This window comes from Hippopotamus amphibius, chromosome 17, assembly GCF_030028045.1.
Source record: "Hippopotamus amphibius kiboko isolate mHipAmp2 chromosome 17, mHipAmp2.hap2, whole genome shotgun sequence".
Lineage (NCBI taxonomy): Eukaryota > Metazoa > Chordata > Mammalia > Artiodactyla > Hippopotamidae > Hippopotamus > Hippopotamus amphibius.
Window position 1 is genome coordinate 27,781,905 of NC_080202.1, and position 24,077 is coordinate 27,805,981.

General features: G+C 39.3%; 1 protein-coding gene across 1 annotated transcript in view; it reads right to left on the minus strand.

The window, feature by feature from the left end:
* Nucleotides 1-24,077, minus strand: part of ANKFN1 (ankyrin repeat and fibronectin type III domain containing 1) — a 137,536-nt gene that overhangs the window by 40,133 nt on the left and 73,326 nt on the right. Inside the window, exons 7-11 of the mRNA XM_057715862.1 lie at nucleotides 21,864-21,971; nucleotides 14,424-14,523; nucleotides 13,984-14,116; nucleotides 13,391-13,507; nucleotides 5,251-5,466 (exon numbers count right to left, since the gene is read on the minus strand). Of these exons, the coding sequence (XP_057571845.1) occupies nucleotides 5,251-5,466; nucleotides 13,391-13,507; nucleotides 13,984-14,116; nucleotides 14,424-14,523; nucleotides 21,864-21,971 (674 nt within the window). The remainder of the gene's footprint in view (nucleotides 1-5,250; nucleotides 5,467-13,390; nucleotides 13,508-13,983; nucleotides 14,117-14,423; nucleotides 14,524-21,863; nucleotides 21,972-24,077) is intronic.

A 24,077-nucleotide genomic window follows, 5' to 3' on the forward strand; every position in this document is an offset into this window, starting at 1 on the left:
TTTCCAGGTAGAATTAATAGTTGCTTTGTCTGTGCTTTCATAGTACACTGTTTGTGCTGCTATCAGGCTCTGGTTTCATTCTGCCTTGTATTACCTTGACTTGTTTACAAGTCTGTCTCCCTCCCTTGACTGAAGTCCTTGAAAGCAAGGACCTTAACTTATTCGTTTGTTTTACCGATAGCACCTAGAAGAGTTCCTGGCACCTAGTTGGTGCTGAAAAAAATGTTTATTAAATATGAAGTGAGAGGCCCAGAGGTAGCGGGGGTCTGGGGGTGGACTTTCGGGAGAGAATATGTTGTGTTGGTACAGTGACCAGGAAGTGTATACCCATCTTTTCTTCATTGACCATGTATCCTAAGAGCTTATTAGAACAATATGTAGTTGCTTTTCCAGTAACTACAGGGCTTTTGTTTTGTTGGATAAGGTATGGAAGCTGAATTGTCCAGGGTTAGCAGAGGTCATAAAATGGTGGCCAGTGGCCTGAGATTATATAGGCTGCCAAGAATGTAAGTTTTCTGAATTATTTTCTAACTTGTAAAAATAAAGAGATTTTATCCCAAACTCTGGACTTCCAACTTCTCTTTAAAAATTGAAAAATATTTCAACATTGGGACCACTTTATTCCACTGCAATTAGCTGAGGCTGAATAGGGCTGTTCTTTAGATGAGACAAGGGCTCTTCAGATTACTGTAGTCTTTATTACATCCACTTTTTTTTAATATTGAGATATAGCACACATACCATAACATTCACCCTTTTAAAGTGTGAAATTCAGTGGTTTTACAGAAGGTTGTGCAACTATCACCACTATCTAATTCCAGATTATTTTCATCATTCCAAAAAGAAACCTCACATTCCTTAGCTGTCATTCCCCAGTCCCTCCTCTTCCTGACCCTGGAAGCACTCATCTACTTTCTGTCTTTACGGCTTTACCTATACTGGATATTTAATTGTGTAACATTTTGTGTCTGGCTTTTTTTCACTTAGCATAATGTTTTCGTCCATGTTAGCATGGATCAGTACTTCATTCGTTTTATAGCTGAATAATATTCCATTATATGAATATACCACTTTTGTTTATCCACTCATCAGTTATTGGACCTTTAGGTTGTTTCCACTCTTTGGCTACTGTGAGTACTGCCATGAACATTGGTGAACAAGTTTTTATGTGATCCCATTTATTTCTTATATCCCGCCCAGTTGACTCATTTCCATTAATCTTCCTGATTCAGTAGTTTTTGATCCCCATGTTAGGGGTTCCTTGGAGGTAGAGAGAGCAGGAATGTACAGGAAAAAAGCAGGAAAGGGCAGAAGAGATAGTAGGTCCTGAGTATCTCAGGTGTAAGAAGAAGATACTGGGTCTTTGTAGGTGACAAGAAATGCCTAAGGAGAACAGGATAAGGAAAGCAAGGATGGGAGGAAGATAGAGGGCAGGCTTCACCACAGCTTCTCTAGGATCACACTTTTAAAAAGGATCTAGAGAAAAGGAGAGGGAAAGTGTGTAAAGCAGCATGGCAGAATGAGAAGGGGACCGGACTAGGAGTCAGAAGACTTGTGTCCTAGACCCACAGGCAGCTTTTTTGGCTGATATGACTTTGGTGAGTTACTTCCCTGAAATCCACAGCTTCATTTATGAATTGGATACAGATTTCCCACTCAGCCTCACTGGGTTTTCATGAGGATCAAATGATATAGATGTGATAAAGTGTTATAAACTTGAAAGTGTATTACAAACGTGAGACATTAATCTTCAGAGAAAACTTTACCTGTGAGGTTTCCAGATATTGCAGTGACCCCTGAAGATTATGGTCAGAGAAACTCAGTACCTGAGAGGGGTCTTTCTGTTGGAAATACGGTCGACCCTTGGACAACATGGGTTTGTACTGTGTGAGTCCACTTATATGTGGATTTCAATAAATGTACAAAAATATGTATGTGGAACATTGTGCACACTTGTATTGTGCAAGACTTGTATTGAAGAGGATAGCCTATCCTTACATAGGCATAAGGTGAGTAATATTTAATGTAAAATTCATAATATTTGAGTTTTCTTCCTGTTTTATAACTTTGCTTTCAAAGAATTACATTACCATGTGATATGCCACTCTCTTGTAATTGGAGAAACTGCCTATTGGCCTATCATCATAGGTAAGTGTTTTTTTTTTTTTAAAGTAACAGTGTTTCCAATACTGTATTATGAATGTGTATGCCACAAAAAATTTATGACCATTCATTACTGTAGAGGCTTGGTTACCATGAAGCAATTGTGCCAATTACACTAGGCTACCATAAAGCAGTCATACTGCTGCTTCTTTATTATCAGTGCTTGAACTGTTATACCTGTAAATAAATATGAATTTCTTTTTCACATTATCTTTTCATTTTTTAAGTCTAGCGTTTGTAATAGGTATAATATCTACAGTCTTTTGTATAAGACAATATTGATGTAGGTACTGACAGAGGATTCATCTTGTAAAGAGATAACATAAACTTATGGTATTGATAACTGCAGTACAGTATTGTAAGTGTATTTTCTCTTCCTTATGATTTTCTTAATAACATTTTCTTTTCTCTATCTTACTTTACTGTAAGAATACAGTATATAATACCTATGACATAAAGTATGTGTTAATTGACTGTTTATATTATCAGTAAGGCTTCTGATCAATGATACGCTATTAGTAGTTAAATTTTGGGGGAGTCAAAAGTTGTAGGTGGTTTTACTACTGGAAGGGACTACTACTCAGCACCCCTCACCTCCACGTTGTTTGTTCAGGGGTCAACCGTACTCTCATTGCCAGTTAGTTTGCTCAGGGGGATTCTAACTTGTCTGTAATAACTCTCTTTTCCTTCCCAGGCAAGTGTGGGAAGCATTTCTCTCTCCCTTCCAGATGTATAAGAGAGGCCTGTTATGAAGATCTGGGACTTGAGTGGGTCAGGAATTTGAGCAGGTTAGACCCTGGAAGTTCCCTGGGGCCCTAAAGAATTAGTACATTAGTTATGGGCCCATGTTTTGTTAAAGCCCTTATCTGTTTTGAAAACTCCATTGTGGATCATATGGTCTTTATACAATTTTTCCTTAGTTCTTATGAAAAGGTAGAGGAAGTAAGGAAATGCCCCAGGTGTTGACTGAGCCAGCACCTAGGGTCTCCTGGGGGAGTAGGGATGCAGGGGAGATGGATTGGGTGTGCTCTGAGGGAGAGCCTAGCATTGGTTGGATTTTTCTGAGTAGAGAAATAAAAAAAATAATTAACATTTATTGAGCACTCACTTTGTGCTACTCTTCTAATGCTTTATATATTTAACTCATTTACTCTTCATTAGAACCCCATGAAGTAGGTTTTTTGCAGAGGAGGAAATATAGGAGGTAAGAAATTAAGTAACTTGTTCTAGTCACATAACCAGAAAGGTGGAGTCAGGAATCATGTCCGGTCAGCCTGATGCCAAAGTGATGTCTCAGAATGTGGTGTGATGTAGCAGAAAGAAGCTCAGGCTTCCAATCAGAAAGCCTGGTGGTCATCACTTTAATGACCCTGAGAAAAAAGAGTGGTTTGTGGCCTGGAATTGTGGGAGTTACCCAGCCTGCTTTGGTCAACCACCAAGACCTATCTCTGTGTTGAATTGGTGGGGCCACCTCCTGACATAATTAAATGTTAAGTCTAGGAGTAATCGAATACTGCCCTAGTAGTTTTATTCCCCTATTTCCTCTCTAGTATAAGACCTGTATGGGAAGGAGGGGAGAGAGAAAAAGTAGAAGGAGGAAAAAGGAGAGTAGGGGGTGGGTGGGAATGACATCAGGCAGGAATGTGCCAGTCAGCGGGGGTAAATTTTCCACTTGGATCTGTGTGGAAACCTGATCTTGCCTCTATTTTTGGTCTCCTTCTCTCTAACAACTTTTTGCCAGATTGGAATTTTTCTGCACCTGTAACACATTTTTAATGTAATAAGTCTAGGAGAAACCAGGTATTATATCATGCTGGGGCCTGTGCTGTGTTTCTAGGAGCAAAGGTAGCCCAGACTCCAGTTTATCCCTATAGGGGATTAGTGTATTAGTCACCCTGTAAAAGCTCAATTTATTATGATTTTTTAAATGTTTCTTTTAGCACTTACTTATAAAAGGTGAAGAGGGGAACCACGAATGTGTCTGTGTTCCCTGCTTCCACCTACACACACACACACACACACACACACACAGACACACCCTTACCCTCTATAAATTTTATATGAACCCAAATTCCATGAAATCAAATCCAGAGGTATTGGCTTTGACCAGTTAGCTTACCTTTGCTACACTGAACTTTATCCTGTCCGGGCCAGAGCAAGTGATAGAAAGGTGAGATTATTGTACTAGCCACCCCTCAGTGGAGAATGAAAGTAAGTCAGCAGGCTGGTGGCTTAGCTGTTTAGGGTGATCTGAGGGGTTACTGGGCCAAGACTTGGGTTTGGCCTGGTTGTGTGAGATTGAGCCCTTTCTTTCCCATTATTCCAGGTTGGCTGTCTTGTGGATATATGCCACTGGTTGGGTAGGCCTTGGGTAGTTCTTTCTCCTAGCTTTGCCACCTAACTGGAGAGCTTTATAGAACTCATCCCCATCACTGGGTTTAAAAGAGGGAAAAAGAAACAGCTTGAAGCCCATGTTCACATAAGAACATGTGAGGCAGCGTGGTGGCATGGAGAGAATGCTGGACTTAGGAGCAGAAGATATAGGTTTGTATCCCAGCTCTGCCATCCAGGTTAAGAGACTGGGTCTCAGCTGCCTGATTTTTAAATTTTGGTGGCTATTTAGTTCTCAGGTGACTCTTTCATCTTTTATTTCATCTCCCATCTCTCACTCACTAATATCCTAACTCCTGCCCACGCCCCCACCCAATGTGATGTAATATAACAGAAAGAAGCCTGCTTCCAGTCAGAAGATCTTAGTCCAGTCAGAAGATCTTAGTTCAAGTGTCAGCTCTGCATTTTCTAGCTGTGTATTTAGAGGCAAATCCAGGTTTGATGGGGCCTGAAGCTGATACAATTTTTGGTGCCTTCCTTAAGGAGAAGGATAAAAAATTATGAATGTGAAGTTGTTAGGGCCTTGTAGAAGTGAAGAGCTGAATGATGCTTCTAAATCTTTCCTATGTGTAGAATACAGACCTGTCTCTTCATTCCCTTGCTACATATGTAAATGGCTCTTGGTGTATTTCACTAGAGCCTCAATAAGTGTGTCTGGAACTTTAAATATATTAGGAAACTGAAAAGACTACATACCTGGATGGTTATCAGTAAAATGTCTAAGGCTGTTGGCTCCTCAGGTGTTGAGAGAGACTTCCTCTGGCTTTGCAGCTTTGAGACCTGCATCCATTTGCCATTAAAAAATGAATACAACATCTCCACCTCTCTGATGGTGACTATGAGGATGTTTCCATGCCGGTCTTTAATGGGTTCATAGTAAACTCTTCCTAAGTTGTGTGTCCCAAGTAAATTCTAGAAACAAACAGATTTCTGGTAGCTTAGGTGATGTGCAAACAGAGCAACATAACTGTGACGAAAGACATTGAATAATTAATTATCTGATATGTCTGAGAAGCTGTTTTTTTATTGTTGTTGTTAAGCAGACTTAAACCTATAATAGAATGTGTAGCATTATAGAAATGTACTTAACAGAAGCTCAAAGAAAATGTCTTCACCATAAGCCTGCAGAGATTACAGCAAGAGGCACAAAAATTATGTTTTTTTAAAGCAAATTTAATATCTGTAAATATCTCTTACCCACATAGACACACCAGCACATAAACCTCAGTTACTAGCACTTGAAGAGAATCCCAGATGTTTTAAAGAAACATGCCTGATATTTCAAGTATGCTACTTGTGGAGTTTTCAAGAGATCTACAGTAAGCTGGTATGAAGTGGGGTTGTTTAAAATGAATAAGTGAATTGACAATGTAGCACATTGTACAGGTCCCCAGATGACTGCACATTCCCTTCAAGATACTGTAATTGGGAGATTGGCCTGGTTTAACTTATCTGCATTTCAGAGAGTTCTGTTTATTTAGAATTTTGTTAAAATTATTTGTAAGCTAGGTCAACAAGGTAGACAATACTTTTAGAAAGGTAAGAAGGGAAGGATGCCACATTAAATGTGAAGGGGCCCAGGTAGATGTTATTAAAATAAGCAGTTTTACAAATATGCAAGGTTTGAAGATTTCTAGCTTAGAGCACTGGATGAATAGGATAAAGTACCCTTTTACTTAGAATATCTATGGTTTTTTAAAATAATTAATCATCTCAGAGTTCCTAGGTGTTATTTTTGTGAGCTCACATAAATGCTGACAAGATAACCTGTTAGCAGGAGAGCAAAAGTAGAACTGGAATTTGTGAAGGTAATAAGGAGGACCTAAAAATGAATGAGCCAGCGGGTCAGTATTCACATTTGTAAAAACACTGGAATGTTCCTCATAGGTAGGAGCTGTGTCTTTTTTTTCTTCTTCTTAATTTGCAAGGACAGAACACATAAATAAGAAATTTCATAAATATTGACATATTACAAAAATTCATTTGGCAGGAGTACTATTTGAAAAAATGGCCTAACTACTCAAGTCAGATTATTCCTTTCCAACAGTTAACTTCTAAATCATAGAGACGTAATCAGGTAAGGCTTTTAATCCAGCCCTGTGTAGTACTACAGTCTTATATAAAGCAGTTTGCTGCGAAGTAGTACTGGCCAATCAGCATGCTGGTAAACTGGCCATCAAAAAAGAAAATAAAAGGCCTGATATATTACAGCATATGCCAATTTCTGTGGTGTAAATACTTCCACAATAGCCTATTTCAAGCTACCAAAGGTTTGACAACAGGCTTTTAAAATTTCTGAATACTTAACAGCTGTCTCTCCTAAGTACAAGTTGGTTTCAGCACATTACTGCCGTTAGGACTTTAGTTATCCTGGTGTTGAGTTTCAAGGCTGGCTGCTGTTCATTAACACTTAGACTTCTGAAAAGTGACGTAGTCTTTCTGGCTCTGAGTTTCATCATCTAAAATTAAGAGTCCCTACAGCTCAGACATCCCTTATGCTAATCCTTACTTTATGGAATGTTTGGTGGATTAAGTCAAGCAGTGTGTGAGAAAGTGTTTTGTAAACTCTTAAGCTTGATACAAGTAGGTAGGGTATGGGTTTTCTTTACTGCTCTAGCTGGAATTCGACCATGGTTTATATTTCTTTTCAAGACTCAGCCCAGGTTTGACCTTCTCTGGGAGGACTTTCTCAACTCTCATAGGTAAAATTTACCATCTCCTCTTTTGTCCCTTACTGCTTCCTGTACCAACTTGTATCTTAGCATGACTCTGACTTTCCTGTGTATTTACGTATGTGTCATGAGATCATGGTTTTTTCATCTCTGTTTCTCTGGGTTCCTTGCACAGTGCCTGGTACAGAATAATAGCTCAAGAAATTTTCGTTGACTGAATTACCATTATCATTAGGACACTGGAAAATGTGATTTGCTTTGGATCAAAGTGGGTGAGTGGACATTGAATGAGATGGCCATTTCATTTAGGCAGAGTTACTATCAGTGGTTCACTGTTAGCTTTGGATATGTTGACTAATGGGCTAAACAAGAAGGCACTAAAAATCTTCCTAAAATTCTTTATTGATAGCAAATTGGGTTGGATAGCTAACTCTGGGAAGAGCCTTTGTGAAAATAAGTTTCAACCATGTTCTAAGGGCCCAAATTTGGGGTTCTTTAGCGCCTAAAGGAAAAACAGACCATGTAAATACCTGTCATGCTTTGCAATCAAGATTAGGAGATCTGGGAACGCTGAGGATTCTACAAAGTAAAGAGAAATAAAGGCCATTTGATGGCTCACAGGAATGCATCTAGGTTATAACCACAGCAAATCACAGGGCTTTCAAGAAGCCCTAGACAGATGCACAATACTTGGAGACTTTTATTCAGTTTGGGGTGAAATGGGAAGTTGAAGGAGGTCTGGAGTAGAGATATGAAGGCCTGGAAATGAAGAGTAAAATTTTGGGGAGACCCTTTTCTGAAAAATGAAAAAGGCGTATTATTTGTGAATTGTTAGCTGGCTTTAGCTCACTAACATTCATTTTTAAAAGCTATGGAGGAGGGATCTAAAAAAATGGTACAAATGAACTTATTTACAAAACAGAAATAGAGTCACTGATGTAGAAAACAAACTTATGGTTAACGGGGGAGAAGAAGGGAGGGATAAATTGGGAGATTGGGATTGACATATACACACTACTGTATATAAAATAGATAACTAATAAAGACCTACTGTAGCACAGGGAACTCTAGGCAATACTCTGTAATGACCCTATATGGGAAAAGAACCTAAAAAAGAGTGGACATATGTATATGTATAACAGATTCACTTTGCTGTACACCTGAAACTAACACAACATTGTAAATCAACTATACTCCAATAAAAAAAATAAAAAAAAATGAGTTTGCAGAAAAAAATAAAATCTGTGGAGGGGGAAAGTTTAATATAACCTAATTTATAGTGTCAGATTATTACTGTATTTTGAGGATAAGTAGTTCGGACATCTCTCAAGTAAGAGGAATGTACACTTCTGCCTCTTGGGGCCTCGGCCATTTTCCTAAGAGTAGGAAAAACAATGTGGGGTCTTGGCCACTTACAGGGTTTTTAATCTTTTTTAATCCAAATGCTGACAGATACTTATCTCTCCTGCCTAGGTAATATTAATTCATACTTTACCATCTTCCAAATAAAATTTAAGACCACTTTTCCCAGATAGGCTCCAAATGATGCAGAATAGACTTTTACTATTTCTTTTTTTAATTATAATGTAGAAAATTTGTTCTATTTAAAATTTTTGTCTGCTTTTTGTAAAATGAATGCACAATAAGATGAGGAAGTATTAGAAAGAATGCATTCTTTGGAGTTATATAGATCAGGGTTTGTATCCAGACTCTGCTGTTTCCTATTTGTGCAACGTTGGGCAAGTTATTTTCCCTTTCTAGGCCTCAGTTTTATCCTGTGTTAAATGAGTATCAGTAATAGTCCTTTCACATTATAGTGTGGTGAAGATAAAATGACATATAGTTTGTAAAGCACTCAGCATGGTGCCTGACACTTACTCTGTTAGAGAAATGAAAGTTGTTGTTTTACAATTATTATTTATTGTCATGTATTAAAGAACCTCACTATGTATAAAATAGATAACTAATGAGAACCTGTTGTGTAGCTCAGGGAAGTCTATTCAATTCTCTGTGGTGACCTGAATGGGAAGGAAATCCAAAAAGAGGGGATATATGTATCGTGTACCTGATTCACTTTGCTGTACAGTAAAAACTAACACAACATTGTAAAGCAACTATACGCCGATAAAAATTAATAATAAAAAAAAACCCCTTCCTATAGAGCAGACTGGAAAATAAGGCACAGGGGTTTGTATGCACTGTGATGAAGGTAAGTCAGCGTGCTATGGAAACAGAGGAGGGGGAGAAAGATGGCAAGGAAGGCCTTTGTGTGCCATGATAAAATGTCCGGGCCACTCTTGAAAGAATATGAGTCAGGGAATGACATGGTCATTTATTGGCTACTCTGGCAGAGGTGTGGAGAATGGTTCGGAGGGTGTTAAGACTGGGAGCAGGAGGTTTTTGACATAAGTGAAGAGTTATGAAGCAGTGGTAGTGATGCTGGAAGGGGGGAGAGTAAAATGAGATACAGCATAGCTAAAACAATAGGATCTATGTGTGACTGATGCCAATCAAGCTATTTAAGAATGCCTTTTAACTGTTCTCATATCATTGTAAGAAATGTTAGATTAGTAAAGAGACCTAAAACGTTAAGTATAAATCTCCCCAAATTTATATTTCTCCCACTTCTGAAAAGTTTTTTCTGTGCCTTGTCACCCTGTCACTCCCTCAAAAAAGAGTGGCTTCAGTATTTCTAGACATTTTCATTCTAAAGGTCAGCAAGGAGTTTGGGCAATAGGTACTACCAAAAAAGATGAAAATGACTCCTATTATTTAAGCAGGCAGTGCTCTGGACTTTGATGGGCAGGCACTGAAAGGGGTAACTATTAAGTACTGTGAGGCACTGGTCACTGTGCTGGGCTGGAGAACTATCCAGGTGGTACCTATGGTATGAGGTACATTTTTGTGATCCCTTTTCCCTTTGGATAGATAGAGTACCCTCAAGTGTGATCTTAGGGGTACAGAGGCTGGGCTGATAAATACATTTATTTATCCAGCCAGTACTTACAGAGGATCTGCACATGCCACACATGGGGGCTATGGTGGTAACCAAGACAGATACATTGCCTGAGCTCAGGAATTCACATTCCAAGTTGACCAATGGCCAAATAATGATACAAATAATTAACTAATGGGATTATGATCACCATTCTGAGTGAAGAACACAAGGTGCTATGCGAGTGAGCCACTTAATTGGCAGAGCAGAGAAAAGCTCCCTGAGGAAGTATAAAAATGAAGCTGAGATCTGAAGGATATGTAGGAATTAGTGAGACAAAGAAGTGGAAGACGATTCTAAGCAGAGGAAACAGCATTTGAGCTAGCAATGGAGTTTGAGAAAGATAGGCCAGGAAGTTGAAAAAATCTGAAGAGTGTGGACTCATGGAAGCCAAGGGTTGTGGCAATTTAAAAAAGGAGAGCAGGACCATGTGTATCAAATGCTGTTGAAATGTCCGTTGCAAAGAGGATTTAAAAGTCTGGATTGGATACAGTGAAACTGAAGTCACTGGCAGGGATGGATCCAGGTTTTGTAGGGGCCTGTACCACACATTTTGGGGCCCTCTTAAAGAATACAAAATCACAAATATGAAAGTTAGAGATAAAAGTGAGTTTAAAAAAAGTGAATATTTAGACAAAATCTCCCCAAATACTGGAGTATTTGGAATTTCTGATTCCCTTTTCCTCCTGGGATTTCTTTAGGCAGTTTATCAGAAATGCTTCCTGATTGTCTCCCAACTTCCCCACCCTAAAAACTCTATAACTCCCACACTCACAGGGGATCACGTAAGTGAGGGGCCCTGAAGCTCAAGCTTTGTAAGCATATCTGCCTCTGATTATTGGCCTGAGAGAGCAGTTTGGTGGGCATGGTGGCAGCAAAAGTCAGGGAAAGAGCTTAGAACTAAATGGGAAGTGAGGAAGTAAATGTAGAAAGAGAATGTTAGCTGCTCTTTCAAGGGGTTTGGGTCTAAGGAAGAGAAGAGAGATTGGTAATTGAAGGAGTGAGTGAAGAGCTGAGATCCAAAGCACATGTGATGGATGATCCTTTGGTAGGAGGAGTGAGACTTTGTCTGTTGGAATAGGAGGGAAGGAAGAGAAAGTGGGATCAATGCAAGGAGGCTTTTCAATTTGGCAGTGGAAAATTATTTCCCGTTTATTTTCTTAATGAATTATACGGTAATGTGGCACCTGATGTGGGGATGGAGAGTGTGGGGAAGGGGAAGGGATATGGTAGAATGGAGAAAGTTTTAAATAGTTGCCTTGTAATTTGGTAAAGTGAATTTAGTGGAGAAATGGAATGTGATCACTAGGTAACATTATGTGTGAGAATTGCAGTCATGAATTTAACATAAAAGCAATCACCCCCCACCCCCCTTTTTGGTGATTTTTTTCCTGCAGCAGTGTGCCACTACTCCAGTGTAGACATGGTGGATTCATCCAGGCTTGGGTTTTTTTTCCCAAGTAAATAATATGGAGGGAGACAGTGGTCAGAAATTTAGAAGATTTTCAAAGGAGTGATTATGATGGGCCAAGTAATCTAAGCTAGACAAGGAGGAAAATGACCTCAGGAGAGGGCTGATGCATTATGAAAAGTGATGGGGGCCAGTACGTTGAGGGGCCAAATCCAAGAGCTATTGCAACAGAAGTAATAGTTGAGTAGGGCACACTGACCATCATGGCTTCCCTCTAGCCCCTCAGTGTTTAAGTGCAATGCCTTCTGACAGCCTAATCCTTCTCAAGTTACTGATATCAGATGAAGGTGTTCTAGGAAGCCTCTCATAAACATAAAGAGTCCTGTTTGAAATTCTAAAGTTGTTCAGTCTATGATCTAAGCATGTCTAGGCTGTATGGGGGGCTAATGGGAGGGTCCACTAAGGACTCCTGGGAAAGAACTTTACTAAGGGACCAAGGAACCTACTGGGAATGAAGTTTATCCTAGAGAAAGAGCTGTTTTTGAGGTATAGTGGCTTGGTCCAACTCAAGCTGGTCAGTGATGAAAAGAATTCAGCATAGTCATCATGGCCCAGCTCCAAGAACTTCTTGAGTTGAAGGAGAAGATTCTATAATCAAGGGTAAGTTGAAATGGAGAGCACTGTTTTTTTGTTTTTGTTTTTTGTTTTTAAATCTTATTGAGGACACAAGGCAGTATACGCCTATGCAGTGGAGGTTTAAGAGCCGAGGAAGTTTAAGAGTTAGTTTTCAGAATTTATTATAGTAGCAAGACTATTATTATTGCAAAGAGTCAAATTATTGCATGTCAAGAAATGAAATTCTTGTAATTGCAGGTGGGGGTGGAGCTTTAGAAAATATTTTGTTATTATGACTCTATTTTTATGCTTTGGCTGGTATGGCCTGGCCAGACACAGCTTATGTAGATTCCTGTTATGTGTATTTTTAGGATTGATGTACCTGACAGCTCTGTAGGTATATACCCATTACTGATAAAGGCTCATCGATATCTTAAAGACCCAGTTCTATGTAGCAGATGTTTTTCTGTGCTTAGAACCACAAATTCAGATAATACTAAAATGAAGCAAAACAAAACAAAGCAATGAAAGGGAAACCCAGAAGAGACTGGTTAGAATTCAGTGTCATTTCTGGGAGGGGCTCTGTTACCTAGAAAGATTCTTGCAGGGCTTGGGGACCTGATTGGGGTAATAGTACAGAAGGATTAAATTCAGAATTAAAGGTAAGCTTTTAAGAGGGTTTTTTAAAAAAAAAATTATCAAAAGTGTATGCAGATGCCTTTGCTTTACCATAAGCGTCAAGCCAAGAAACTTCTTAAAATATCTGGGGGTCTCTTTTTCCATCTCCATGTACTCCTAGATGCGTGCAATGCCAGAGCATCAAGAGCTCTTCAAGAGAGCTCATCAGATGCTTACTGTGCAAGTCACGAAACTCAGACCCAGAAAGGAGAAATGAGTTGACGGATTAACATCAAATCCAGGATTCAAGTCTCTTTACTCCTCGTTTACTCTTAGACTTTTCAGGATAGACTCTTGTTCCTCTTCTAGGAGACTGCCAAAAGCAGAGTTTGCTTACAAAGGCAGGTGTGCAGCTCATACTGTCCAAGAAATCTTCATATATCCTTTCCAGGTAGGATTGGTAACTGAACTGACATGTTTTTCTAAAATTTCCTTGGAGGTTTGGGTTGAAACCTGGCCCCTCACCTGGAGCTGGGCTGTGGCTGCGAGCATCTTCTGCCGAGTTTGTAGTACTGTGGATGAGGACATGGAGATAGGTACGCTTTGCCTCAACCACCTTATATCTTCCCACATACAAGACAGCTGCAAAAGAAGTCACAAGGTCATCTCATCGTCCAAGCCAGGATGTGATTTAGGTTGTGGCATCAAAGCAAAGCAAGGAGAAGGAAACCTGACCCCTGATGTTTGTTCTCCAGTCCATTTTCAGATACATGCAAGACAACTTTTTGATCTCTGTCCAATTGGAAAAAGATCTGAATGTTAATGAAACACTCAGATTCACATTTTGGTCTTTGCCAAATGATCCCATAACTCAGAATAGTGGAGACACAATCTGACAGGATGGAAGCTTCTTTGCTTTGAAAATGTAGTGTAGGTACTATTTTGGCATTTTTAATGACATAGGGCAAATCAGGGCTGAAAGAGACCTTTGAGATAATGTACTCCCACCCCAATATTTTGATCACTGGAGACCGCTCAACCCCTCAACTAAAGTCTCAGAGATTTATGTGGAGTACTCAGTGCAAAGTGGGGAAGAATAAAATTAGAACTCAGGGTACCTTTGTGAACCACAGGAAATCTTGTGTAATGGAACTGGTGTGAGAGTCATCTATTTCAACAATTGGTATTTGATCTTCGTTGGTGACTAACATATTGTCTTTGTAATAAAATATAACAGCTATGTAGAGTCCCCTAAAGAGAAAAGGCAAAATAAAAAATTGTCCTCAATCATCTTCTCCTCCAAGCTCGAATCGTGGAAAAAATATTTTTGGACATGATCAAAGATAATGTAAAATATACCTATAAGCATGTTCTTGTTAAGTACCACTAATTTATTGCCTAGAATTCAGAGAAGTTACTATCTTGTCCAAATTCTCAGAAGAAAAGTAAATTTTGTATTCTTTTAATAATAAAAAGTAAATTTCTACCAAGTTCCCACTGAGAACCAAAACCAGAAGATTCTTGAGAAGACTTCTTGGAAAAACTACATAGGACCCACCGTTTCAAGGTCTTCACAAACTTGTTTGAGGAATGGAATAGGTGTTTCAGGCTCCTAGAGACTGACTGCTTGCGGCCCGTGATTTGTAATTTTGAACTTTCTGGAACACAGAAAAAAAATACAGTGTAAATTCCACTGGACGATCTCAGTGCCTTCTTCCCACCTTTTTGCCTTTCTGCTGTACCCTCAGTGTCACTTATACTCAGCTTCATGTAGGGATTCAGCTCATTCCTTCTGGCAAGAAGCTTTTGTATCTCAAGATGCCAGTAGTTAATTAATGAACAGCTCCTCAAAAATGTTGGAGATGAGTAACATTATAACTCCAGGGGAAATCACTTAGGTCTTTTGTTTATATTCTCCTTATTTATTATGATGTGGGATAAAAAGAAATGGAATCAACTTTTATCCCAACTACCATTTCCTTTTAATATTCACACAATTCTCAGTGTTGGCAAAGCTCTTCTTGTTAGTCTACATATTCCATTAAATTCTTTTTCACTATAAAATTAATATAGGCACATTATAGGAAGTCTGGAGTGTAGAAAAAAAAGAACAAAATCCCACACATTTCATCCTGCCACTTTAGTAGAACCACTGCTAGCATTCTGGGATAGTTTTTTCCCAGTATGTTGGCTTACAAAGATAGTTGTAGGCATAGATATGATTATCATCCTCATTATTCAGAAGAAGAAACTGAGACAGAGAGGTTAAGTGGATTGTCCAAGATAAAAAAGCCAGTACCCAGGAAAACAGACATTCGTTCACTGAATAAACATTAATTGGGACACCACTGTGTGTTAGGTTCTCTGGTTAGTGTGATGAGCAAATCGCTCATTGCTTCTGTTTAGCGCTTTTACTTACAGCCTGAAGCTCTCACTGATAAAAGTAGTAGATTTCCTGTAGCAGTCCTTGCAAGCAGTGCTCCCTAGAGCTGAACTAGATGATCACTGATTTAATTCTCATCTTAAATGTAACTAATGAAGGGAAGCTGAGGTTATTGGGGTCATCCCAAGCTCCTGACAGGCATGCTAATGGGGATGAGAGCGTGGTCCATATCACTGCTGTTAGACATGGAGACCTGGCTGGATGACCCATGGCTGAGGCCCAGTGTGGCTCTGCCTGTGATCCTGTGGGGGCAGTTGGTAATGAGCTGACTGACACAAGCACTCGTGCTGGCTTCATGCTTGTGCTGGTAATAGCTATTCCTCGCAGGACAAAGCAAAAGCATTTTTCTCTAACTTGAACATGAATTTGGCTGGTCTGTCCTACTTGGAAATAATGCTACTGGGACTGCTGATTAAAGGCAGCATATTCAACATATTCATCACATGCTACTCTCTTCCAAAACCTTACTAAAAGCAGAGTAAAGAGATTCAAAAAAGAGGAAGAGACATAAATCTGTAAAGACAAAGAGATGGGAAAGGAGACAAAAGGAAGTGGATTTTGGTAGCTAGAAAGCAGATGGACAGATGGATTTAGCAGACTTGAGAAAGATGAGAAGTAACCTGACTCACCCCATGGGCACCATACACTGCTGGAAGTGAGTGGTGAATGTGGAGCTAAAATCAGGGGGATTTGTTGAAATCTGTTTAAAAATAGTTAGACTTCTAGATAGCCTCCTCTACCCCTTCCCCACTCTAAAAGAAAGCTAGTAGCTTATTCTCTGGAAAGCATAAAAACAGAGGTCTTTAGAGTGAAAGACATGGTGTATGGTTAAAAACGGAGGGAGGGGGGCCTTCCCTGGTGGCGCAGTGGTTAAGAATCTTTTTGCCAATGCAGGGGACACGGGTTCGATCCCTACTCCAGGAAGATCCCACATGCCGCGGAGCAACTAAGCCCGTGCGCCACAACTATTGAGCCTGCACTCTAGAGCCCGTGAGCCACAACTGTTGAGACCATGTGCCACAACTACTGAAGCCCACATGCCTAGAGCCCGTGCTCCACAGCAAGAGATGCCACCACAATGAGAAGCCCACGCACCACAATGAAGAGTAGCCCCCTGCCACTTGCTGCAACTAGAGAAAGCCCAATGCAGCTAGTAAATGAATAAAATAAATAAATATTTTAAAAAAATGGAGGGTGGGAGTGGTATGTACTCAAAACAGGTGGATTAAATGAAAGTTTCCATACAGATTATTTCCCCACTGGACTCTCAGAACACTGGTACTCAACTTATATCCTCCAGGCAGAACACTGGAAGGAGTGTCTCTGGAGACTGATTAGCGTAAGAATACACCTAAAGGTTCTGACGTTGGCCTTATTGCTTTCCTAAAGATAAGGCCATGCCAGGTCACCCTACAGTGATCTGTATAAATAAAGAGCTCTATCCCCTATCCATGTGCTCAGAGCATCCCAACAACTATTGAGTTCTCTTCTCTTAAATCTGAACACACATCCAAGGATCACTAGGCAGTTTGAAAAGCATGTAACAGAAAAAACACAGGCCAAAAACAAACAAAAGAGCAGTTTAGAGGGGAGAGTAAATTGAGAAAAGAAAACATAAAATGAAACAAAGCCAATCATTAATAGCCTGAGAGACAAGCAAAGACATTGAGTCCTTATAAAAAGGATAAGGGTCTGTAAGAGAAATATTCAGAGAACTATAGAGAGCATTGGAAATTAAAAATAGGTTATCAAAATCTCAAAAACCAAATAGAAAATAAAATCGAGGCAATCTGCAAGAAAGTGGAGCAAAGAGACATGACGATGGAAAGTAGGAGTGGGGAAAAAAAAACTAAAGGGCTATTCTATGAGGTTCACTGTCTGAATAAGAGTTCTCATAGGAGAAAGCAGAGCAAAAGGAGGGGAAGAAATAATTAAAGAAATAATTTAAGAAAATATCCCATTGGAAGCCATAAGTTTCTGTATTGAAAGGGCTTGCCAAATGTGCAGCACAAAAAATAGAGCCACACGAAGGCATGTAACAGTGAAATTTTAGAATACTGAAGTTAAAAAGAAAACTTAAAACCTTTCAGGGTAGGAAAAAGTAGATTTCATATAAAAATTCTGGAATCAGAATAGCATCAGGCTTTTCATCACTGAAAGCTTGAAGGCAAGGAAGCAACACTTGAAAATATGAAGAAAAATTATTTCAGTTAAGAATTCTGTACTTATCTAAATCCTAAATAAATATTAAGTAGAGTAAATACATCTTCAGACACTTAATGTATCCAAAAATTAGCTCCCACGTATCCTGTCAGGAAGCTACTAGAGGAAAGGCTCCACCAATGACAGACAAATGCCAGAAAAAGGAAGAGATGGTAAACGAAAAAGAAGAAATCCGATATTGGAGAGTAGCAAGAAGAGTCCTCAATATGGTGGTGAAAGAAGATCCTAGGGTGACAGCTGTGTAACAGGCACAGAGGCAGCTAGTAACCAGTCTAGCTTGGAGCAGGTCAGAGGGCTCTGTGAGAGGTTTCTTTAAGAAGATGCACTTGAAACAATACGTAACTGTATTGAGAGAAAATTGATAGAACTGGAGAATAGCTTGGGGATTAATTCGTTATAACCACATGGAAAGATAAAAAAAAAAGCACAATAAATGTTGATCGTCATCCACAGAGGAAACAAGTTATCCAGGAAAGGAAAATAATCATAAAATTTATATGACCATTACAATGTTAGCAATAGATGTTGATCTTATTAAAATTACGGTGTTAGGAGGATGGGGGGTAGGAATTGCATGTGCATGTAGGAGGGTGGAGGGATAAAAAGAGAAATCATCATCTTGATGAGGTAATAACTGTATATTTTTTTACAGAATCAAGAATTAGCAATATAAGCCTGTTATTTAGAGACATGGAGAAAGTATCAAAATAATCGAGCCTTTAGGGAACAGAAATAGAGGATGGGAGAAATTGCTTTTCCTTTAATAATAAAGCTCTTCTTAGTGCTTTACTTATTTTACGTCATTCAGTCCACTAATGGCTGACAGGTTTATATAATTCTTTTCTGCATTTTGCAAGTGAGCAAAGTGAGGTATAGAGAAGGTGGGAACTTGCTTAAGGTCATGCAGCTTGGTAAATGTCCAGCCTGTATTTGAACCCACATAGTCCGGCTTCAGAGTATAGTCACATATAATTTAAATAAAAGTGAAAACTAAACTAAAAAAAAATTAGACTAAAGAAGGAGAAAAATGAGAAATGCTATTACCAGTTGGGAAAGGGGCCCATGAAAATGTCAACTCTTCCAGGTCTCTTCCGGTTTGGGCATATGGTACAATAGAATTGCACTTCTTGGAGCTCTTGTGGTTGGATTGGGGCCATGTGACTAATTATGCCAATGAATTTTGAGTGTAAATGATAAAGTCTTGTCCATATGAGACCTTCAAGAATCTCTTTGCCTTCTCTCATGGATGCTGACAAATATTTCTAAAAAGAGGATCATGACGACAGAAGGACAGCCAGCCCTCAGCTGACCAGTGGCAGACATATTGCGTGTGGGAGAAATACATATTTTGGGAGTCATTTGGATATAGACCAACTTGGCTGATACAAGGTCTAAACTCACTTTTCTCCTAAGAAGCACTGTGTCTTCTGTCTCTGCTTAGTTCAAGGCTCTGGAGCAATGGTTGGTTTTCTGGATTCTGAATGCAGCAGGTAGCTTTTAAGTGCTTGGTGCATAGAGAGTTTATTTTATTCATACTGGTGTGTCTAGCACCTAACACATAGTAGACAGTGTTTCAGTTAATGTTTTCCAGTTGAAAAAGTGGATGATAATTGAAATTCACTCCTGCAGGGGACTGCTTTAGTGAACACAGCTGACTTCTTTATAATTCATTATGAATGTCAAGGCATTAACCCTGTGAACAATAAAGGCCACTCAACATCTCCACTGAATTTCCATCCCAGTAGTGAAGATGCGAATTAGCTGTGGTCCATTCTTTAGCCAAAAGTACAGAAATTAATGTGGGTTTTGGTATCTCTCATGTAGGGCTTTGGTAGAAGAAGTGATGTTTTATTATTAGTTCTGCATTTAGAATATGCTGTGTATTTACTGAATACTCCAGGCTCATTACAATGAAGTCAGTGGTCACACTTTGATTCTAGGACATAGGAAGCTCTGAGGATGCAGAGCATCCCATTCTTCATTTGGAAGAACAATGGAAAAAAATAAGCTGGAGTTTGCAGAGCACCTGCACTATGCCAGATGAGTTTAATCCATTATCTAATTTACTATCTGTCACAATCCTGAAAGATAGGTATTATTATGCTGATTTTTTTTCTGATAGGGAAGCTATGGCTCAGAGAGGTTAAATGCTTTTCTTAAGTACACACAGTGAGTGAGTGAACTGGGATTTGAAATAATTGTTTTTTCTAATTATAAAGTTTGTAAACCATGTAGTGTCAATGTGGTTGAGTATTTTAAATAACAATTTTGTACTTTTCTGTATGCAATACCTAATTATCCTTCATTTATCCTTTTAGACTTAGAGAGATTTATGTTATATCATCTTGGAAGGTCATTTCTTTTATCCTGGCATATTATCGGTCAATATTCCCCAAAGTTTGTACCTTGGAACACTAATTCTGTGAAAAATGTTTTACAGAGGCCAAATAAGTTTGGAAAATGCTTGCTTAACCAAATTCAAAATGTCTTTAATATTTTAATGTCTATTTTACATTTCCAAGAGAGGGATATAACAATTTCCAGATTTACTTGACTAGAGACCCTTTTTCAACTGAGCATCTTATAGAACCACTGTTCTTTGGAATACACTTTGGGTACTATTTAAATGTCCAAAGTATGTTTCAATATAAAAATATTCCTCCCTTTTGGGAAGTTCTGCCTTATGCCTTACTTAAATATTTCCTGATACTATGTGTATATTTACATCCCTGTGGGGTGAAAATATGTATATGATAAAAATTGAATGGAAACCATAGAAATAATTGGACTGTCTAGACAATCATTTCTTGATTATCGGAATGTAATCCAGTAGTAATGGGGAGAACATCTAAATCCTCAGATAATATAAAAAATAATCCCTCATTCTCATGGGTAGTTTTAGCTTTCCCCCTCTGATAAAGACCAAAGTGGCTTATGAATTGCAAAGAATAATCCATCCAATTGCTTTACCACTTTTGCCTGCCATGCAGGAACCAATGGAGAGGCAGAAGAAGAGAAAAGAGCCTAGATAATGCCTGGCCTGGGTAAATGGGCCCTGGATAACTGAGAACTGAGTGTACTTTGGTCAGTGTGGAATGTTGAAGGCCCTGGTCTGGGTAAAGGTTTCCTAGAGAGCCAAGAATGAAATCCCACTTGGATGTCTCAAGTCTCTTCCATGTGTATTTCCGTGCATTTCATCTCCCAATGAACCAAGCACTCATTAGAACATTATTTTCTTGCAAACACTTGCCCTCACTTCTAGCTATAGCCAACATTTCTGAAGGGCTCTGTTGTCATAGCTATACAGCAGTTGGGAACAACTTTTTGCTAATGCTAAGGATGGTTTCTTTATACCTAGTCAAAACTCATTTAGCATTTCTTAGTTTCAGCCACAGATTTCTAACCTAGCTGGTCCAGCAGTGCCTTGAATCTAGAGAGTACAATGCAGTTAGAGATCTGATGGGTGAAGGAGCATGGAAAATCAAAACTTTATGGAACTTTAATTCTCCAAATAAAACTAAGTGCCTGCTCCACAAATCATTACATAGATTAGAAATCTGACCCTGGCGCATTTGAATAGCCCAAGTAGAAAATAATCTTTTTAAAGCTTCTGAGAGATTTTCTGGGTATAGTTGACTAGGTCTAGGGAAGGTATGCTCTACTTTCTCCTGAGCAGTAGTACAGGGGAAGATTAAAATTCAGGGTGAGATTTAAATCCAGTGCCCAGTCTTGATGTAAGGGTGGGAGACAAAAACAAGGTGTAGCAGGAAGACTGGCTTGGAGATAGAAAACCTAGGTTGGCATCTTGATTCTGTCTCTTCTTGGCATTATGACCTTCGTCAAGTCACTTAGCCTCAGTGATAATTGCCAGAATGAGGATGAAAAAGAGATATTGGATGTGAAATTGCATATAAACTTTATTATAAATATACACAACTGTTTAGAGCTTCCTCAGGGATGCTCACAGAATTTTCATTGCAGGTGAAAAATTTGAGGGTGAATATCCCAAAGACCCAGCACACTGAGAAGTTTTGTGAAGGTACAATTTAAAGGGAAGGAACTAATGGCAGCTGCTATTTTTCCTGTGCTTGTTTTCAAACTGTTCCTATGGAGTGAAGGTGCAAAAGAAAGAGGAAGGGAAGGAAGGGAGAGGGAAGTCTCTTCTGAAGGGTTAAAGTAAGATAGTGCTGTAAAGTGATTCCAGATGTACAAATATTAATATCTCTCTCCCTCCCTGATGAATGAGAAGGTATGACCCAGTTAGGAAACTGCTAAAATTACCGGCGCCACTGAGACCTCAGTTGATGGCCCAGCGCAGATTTTTATCCTTACCCCGGCAAGTATAGTGCTGATGAAGGGCTCGAACCTGCTGCAGCAGACCTTCCAAAACTTCACTCTGTCCCTTGTGTCTTGGCGCTCTGTCGTCATAGTCTTTCCAGTCTATTGAACAAAAGAAACAAACAGAGTAAAATTTTCAAGTAGGGGAGGCCTCTTCCCTGCCCTGCCTCGGGAACTGAATCTTGCTCATACTACCCGCAGACTCTGTGGATGAGCACCCAGCACTTGCACAACTAGCAGGCATTGCCAGGGGTTTGGAAGCTGCCATTTTTCAGGCCCTGTGCAAAACAGTAATTGTGGTTGGTTTCTTGTGTTGGGCAGTTTTAAGGCAAGAGAAAATGGTAATTGAAAGCCAAAAGAAAATAGAGAATTTGGGAGTCCAGTCTCCCCTCCCCTAGCTCCTTACCCTCCTTTTCAGCATCCGTGTCCTAATCAGTTCCCCTGTCACCTCTCCACTCAGCACCCCACGTCGCAACTGGATTTCCATAGTAGGAAAGCAAGGGGTGGGGATGTGCAGCCTAGATGAAATCCACAGTCCCACTGCTTTTATTGTAGCTTTCACACTTTTGGCCAAATTGACATTTCTTTCCAAGGAAAGAGCCCATGTAAGATGCCAAGAAATGGAAATCTACATTTTGCTCTAATGAATGTCTGCTTTGGTTAGCTGGCACAGTAACTCCTGCACATACTCTGAGCCACCAACCACCCTGTCTGCTCAGTCTCTAAATATACAGTATTAGCTTACATGGCAAATTTAAATTGCAATACCCACTGAGATTTTTCTACCCCTTCTATTTTCATTCCATTTGGCTATAATGATATCAAGAGTAATAACCCGTATGGGACAAATGTCAAGATTATAATTCTGCTGTCTCCAACTCTAGATTTTTTTTTTTTTCAAGCAGGTCAGTCATTTCATAGTCCATCCCTTTCCCCCTCTATCCTCTTTCCCCTGGTTTTACTTTCCAGATCTTTCAAAAGCAACAACTTAAAGTGCTTCTTGGTTTAAATGCTTTCTCTAAAATTGCCGGACATTCAAGAAAAGCCAGTTAGTTCACAAGTATATCTGAGGCTTAAGTTCTAATTGAACAAGTTTCAAATTCCCTCTACCTAGAGTTATTTTAAAATATGGAGTCTCCCTTGTTTAGAAACTTAAGCAGATGCCATGACAGTTAAAGTTAGGTAAAAGCATTCCACACTGGTCCATCCAAGGCCAAGTAATACAGCATAGTTAGAAACAGTGCAGGTTCTGGAGTCAGATAAACCTGGGTTTGAGCCATGGCTCTTCTGATTCTTAGCTCAGTGTCTGTAAGACAAGTTACTTACACTGACAGGGTCTCTACTCTATAGTATTAAAAAGGGTATAGTATCTATCTTGCAGGATTTTTGTTAGGATTAAATGAGAGGTATATTAGATATCCATCACAATGTTATGTGGCAAGACTTACGTAAGTAATAACTTAAAAAGAAGGGAACCCATTGATGGAAAGTTAACTTCCTGAGTGGTGAGTATGAAAACATCATTTCTTACCTTAGCAGATAATTCCCTTCGAAGAGGAAGGCCTCAGAGATTTTCTAATCCCTCCTCCTTCCCACCTTCCCCCATGTACCCTTCTTCATTTTACCTCTTAGAAGACTGAGGCCCAGAGATAATCATTCCAGTTCTAAATTATTCAGCTTGTTGGTGGTGGTGGTGGCATAGCCAGGACTACAACGTTGTCTCATGACCCTCCATATAGCGATCATTTCCCATATACCATGGACATGTTTTTGTTTTTGTTTTCTTTTGAGAAGGAGGTTGGGAGTTTGGTTGGAGTCTGTGTGGTGTGGCTTAGTTGTGGTCAATTCTGGAGACACGGAATTGGCATAGGTGTTTTCTGTGGACTCTGTTCCTTGTTGGCAGAAACTGTGACTTAATTTCCCTTTGCCTCAGATTTCTTCTCTGTAAAGTGAGCTTTGGAGTCTCTTTTTAGGTTATTTGTGGTTTCAAATAAATAATGTAAGTGAAACTATTCTGGGCACATTGGAGATGCTCATTAAATGTTGGTGAGGCATCGTGGCTAGGAGCATGATGGTGTTTACGTACAATGGGCTAGGAAAGAGGCTTTACTGGGAAATTTGGAAGTGTTTAATGAAACGAACTGCAAGTGGCCCTTAGACTATGTATAGTGTCTGTGGTATCTAGACACGGTGATAATAAACATTGCT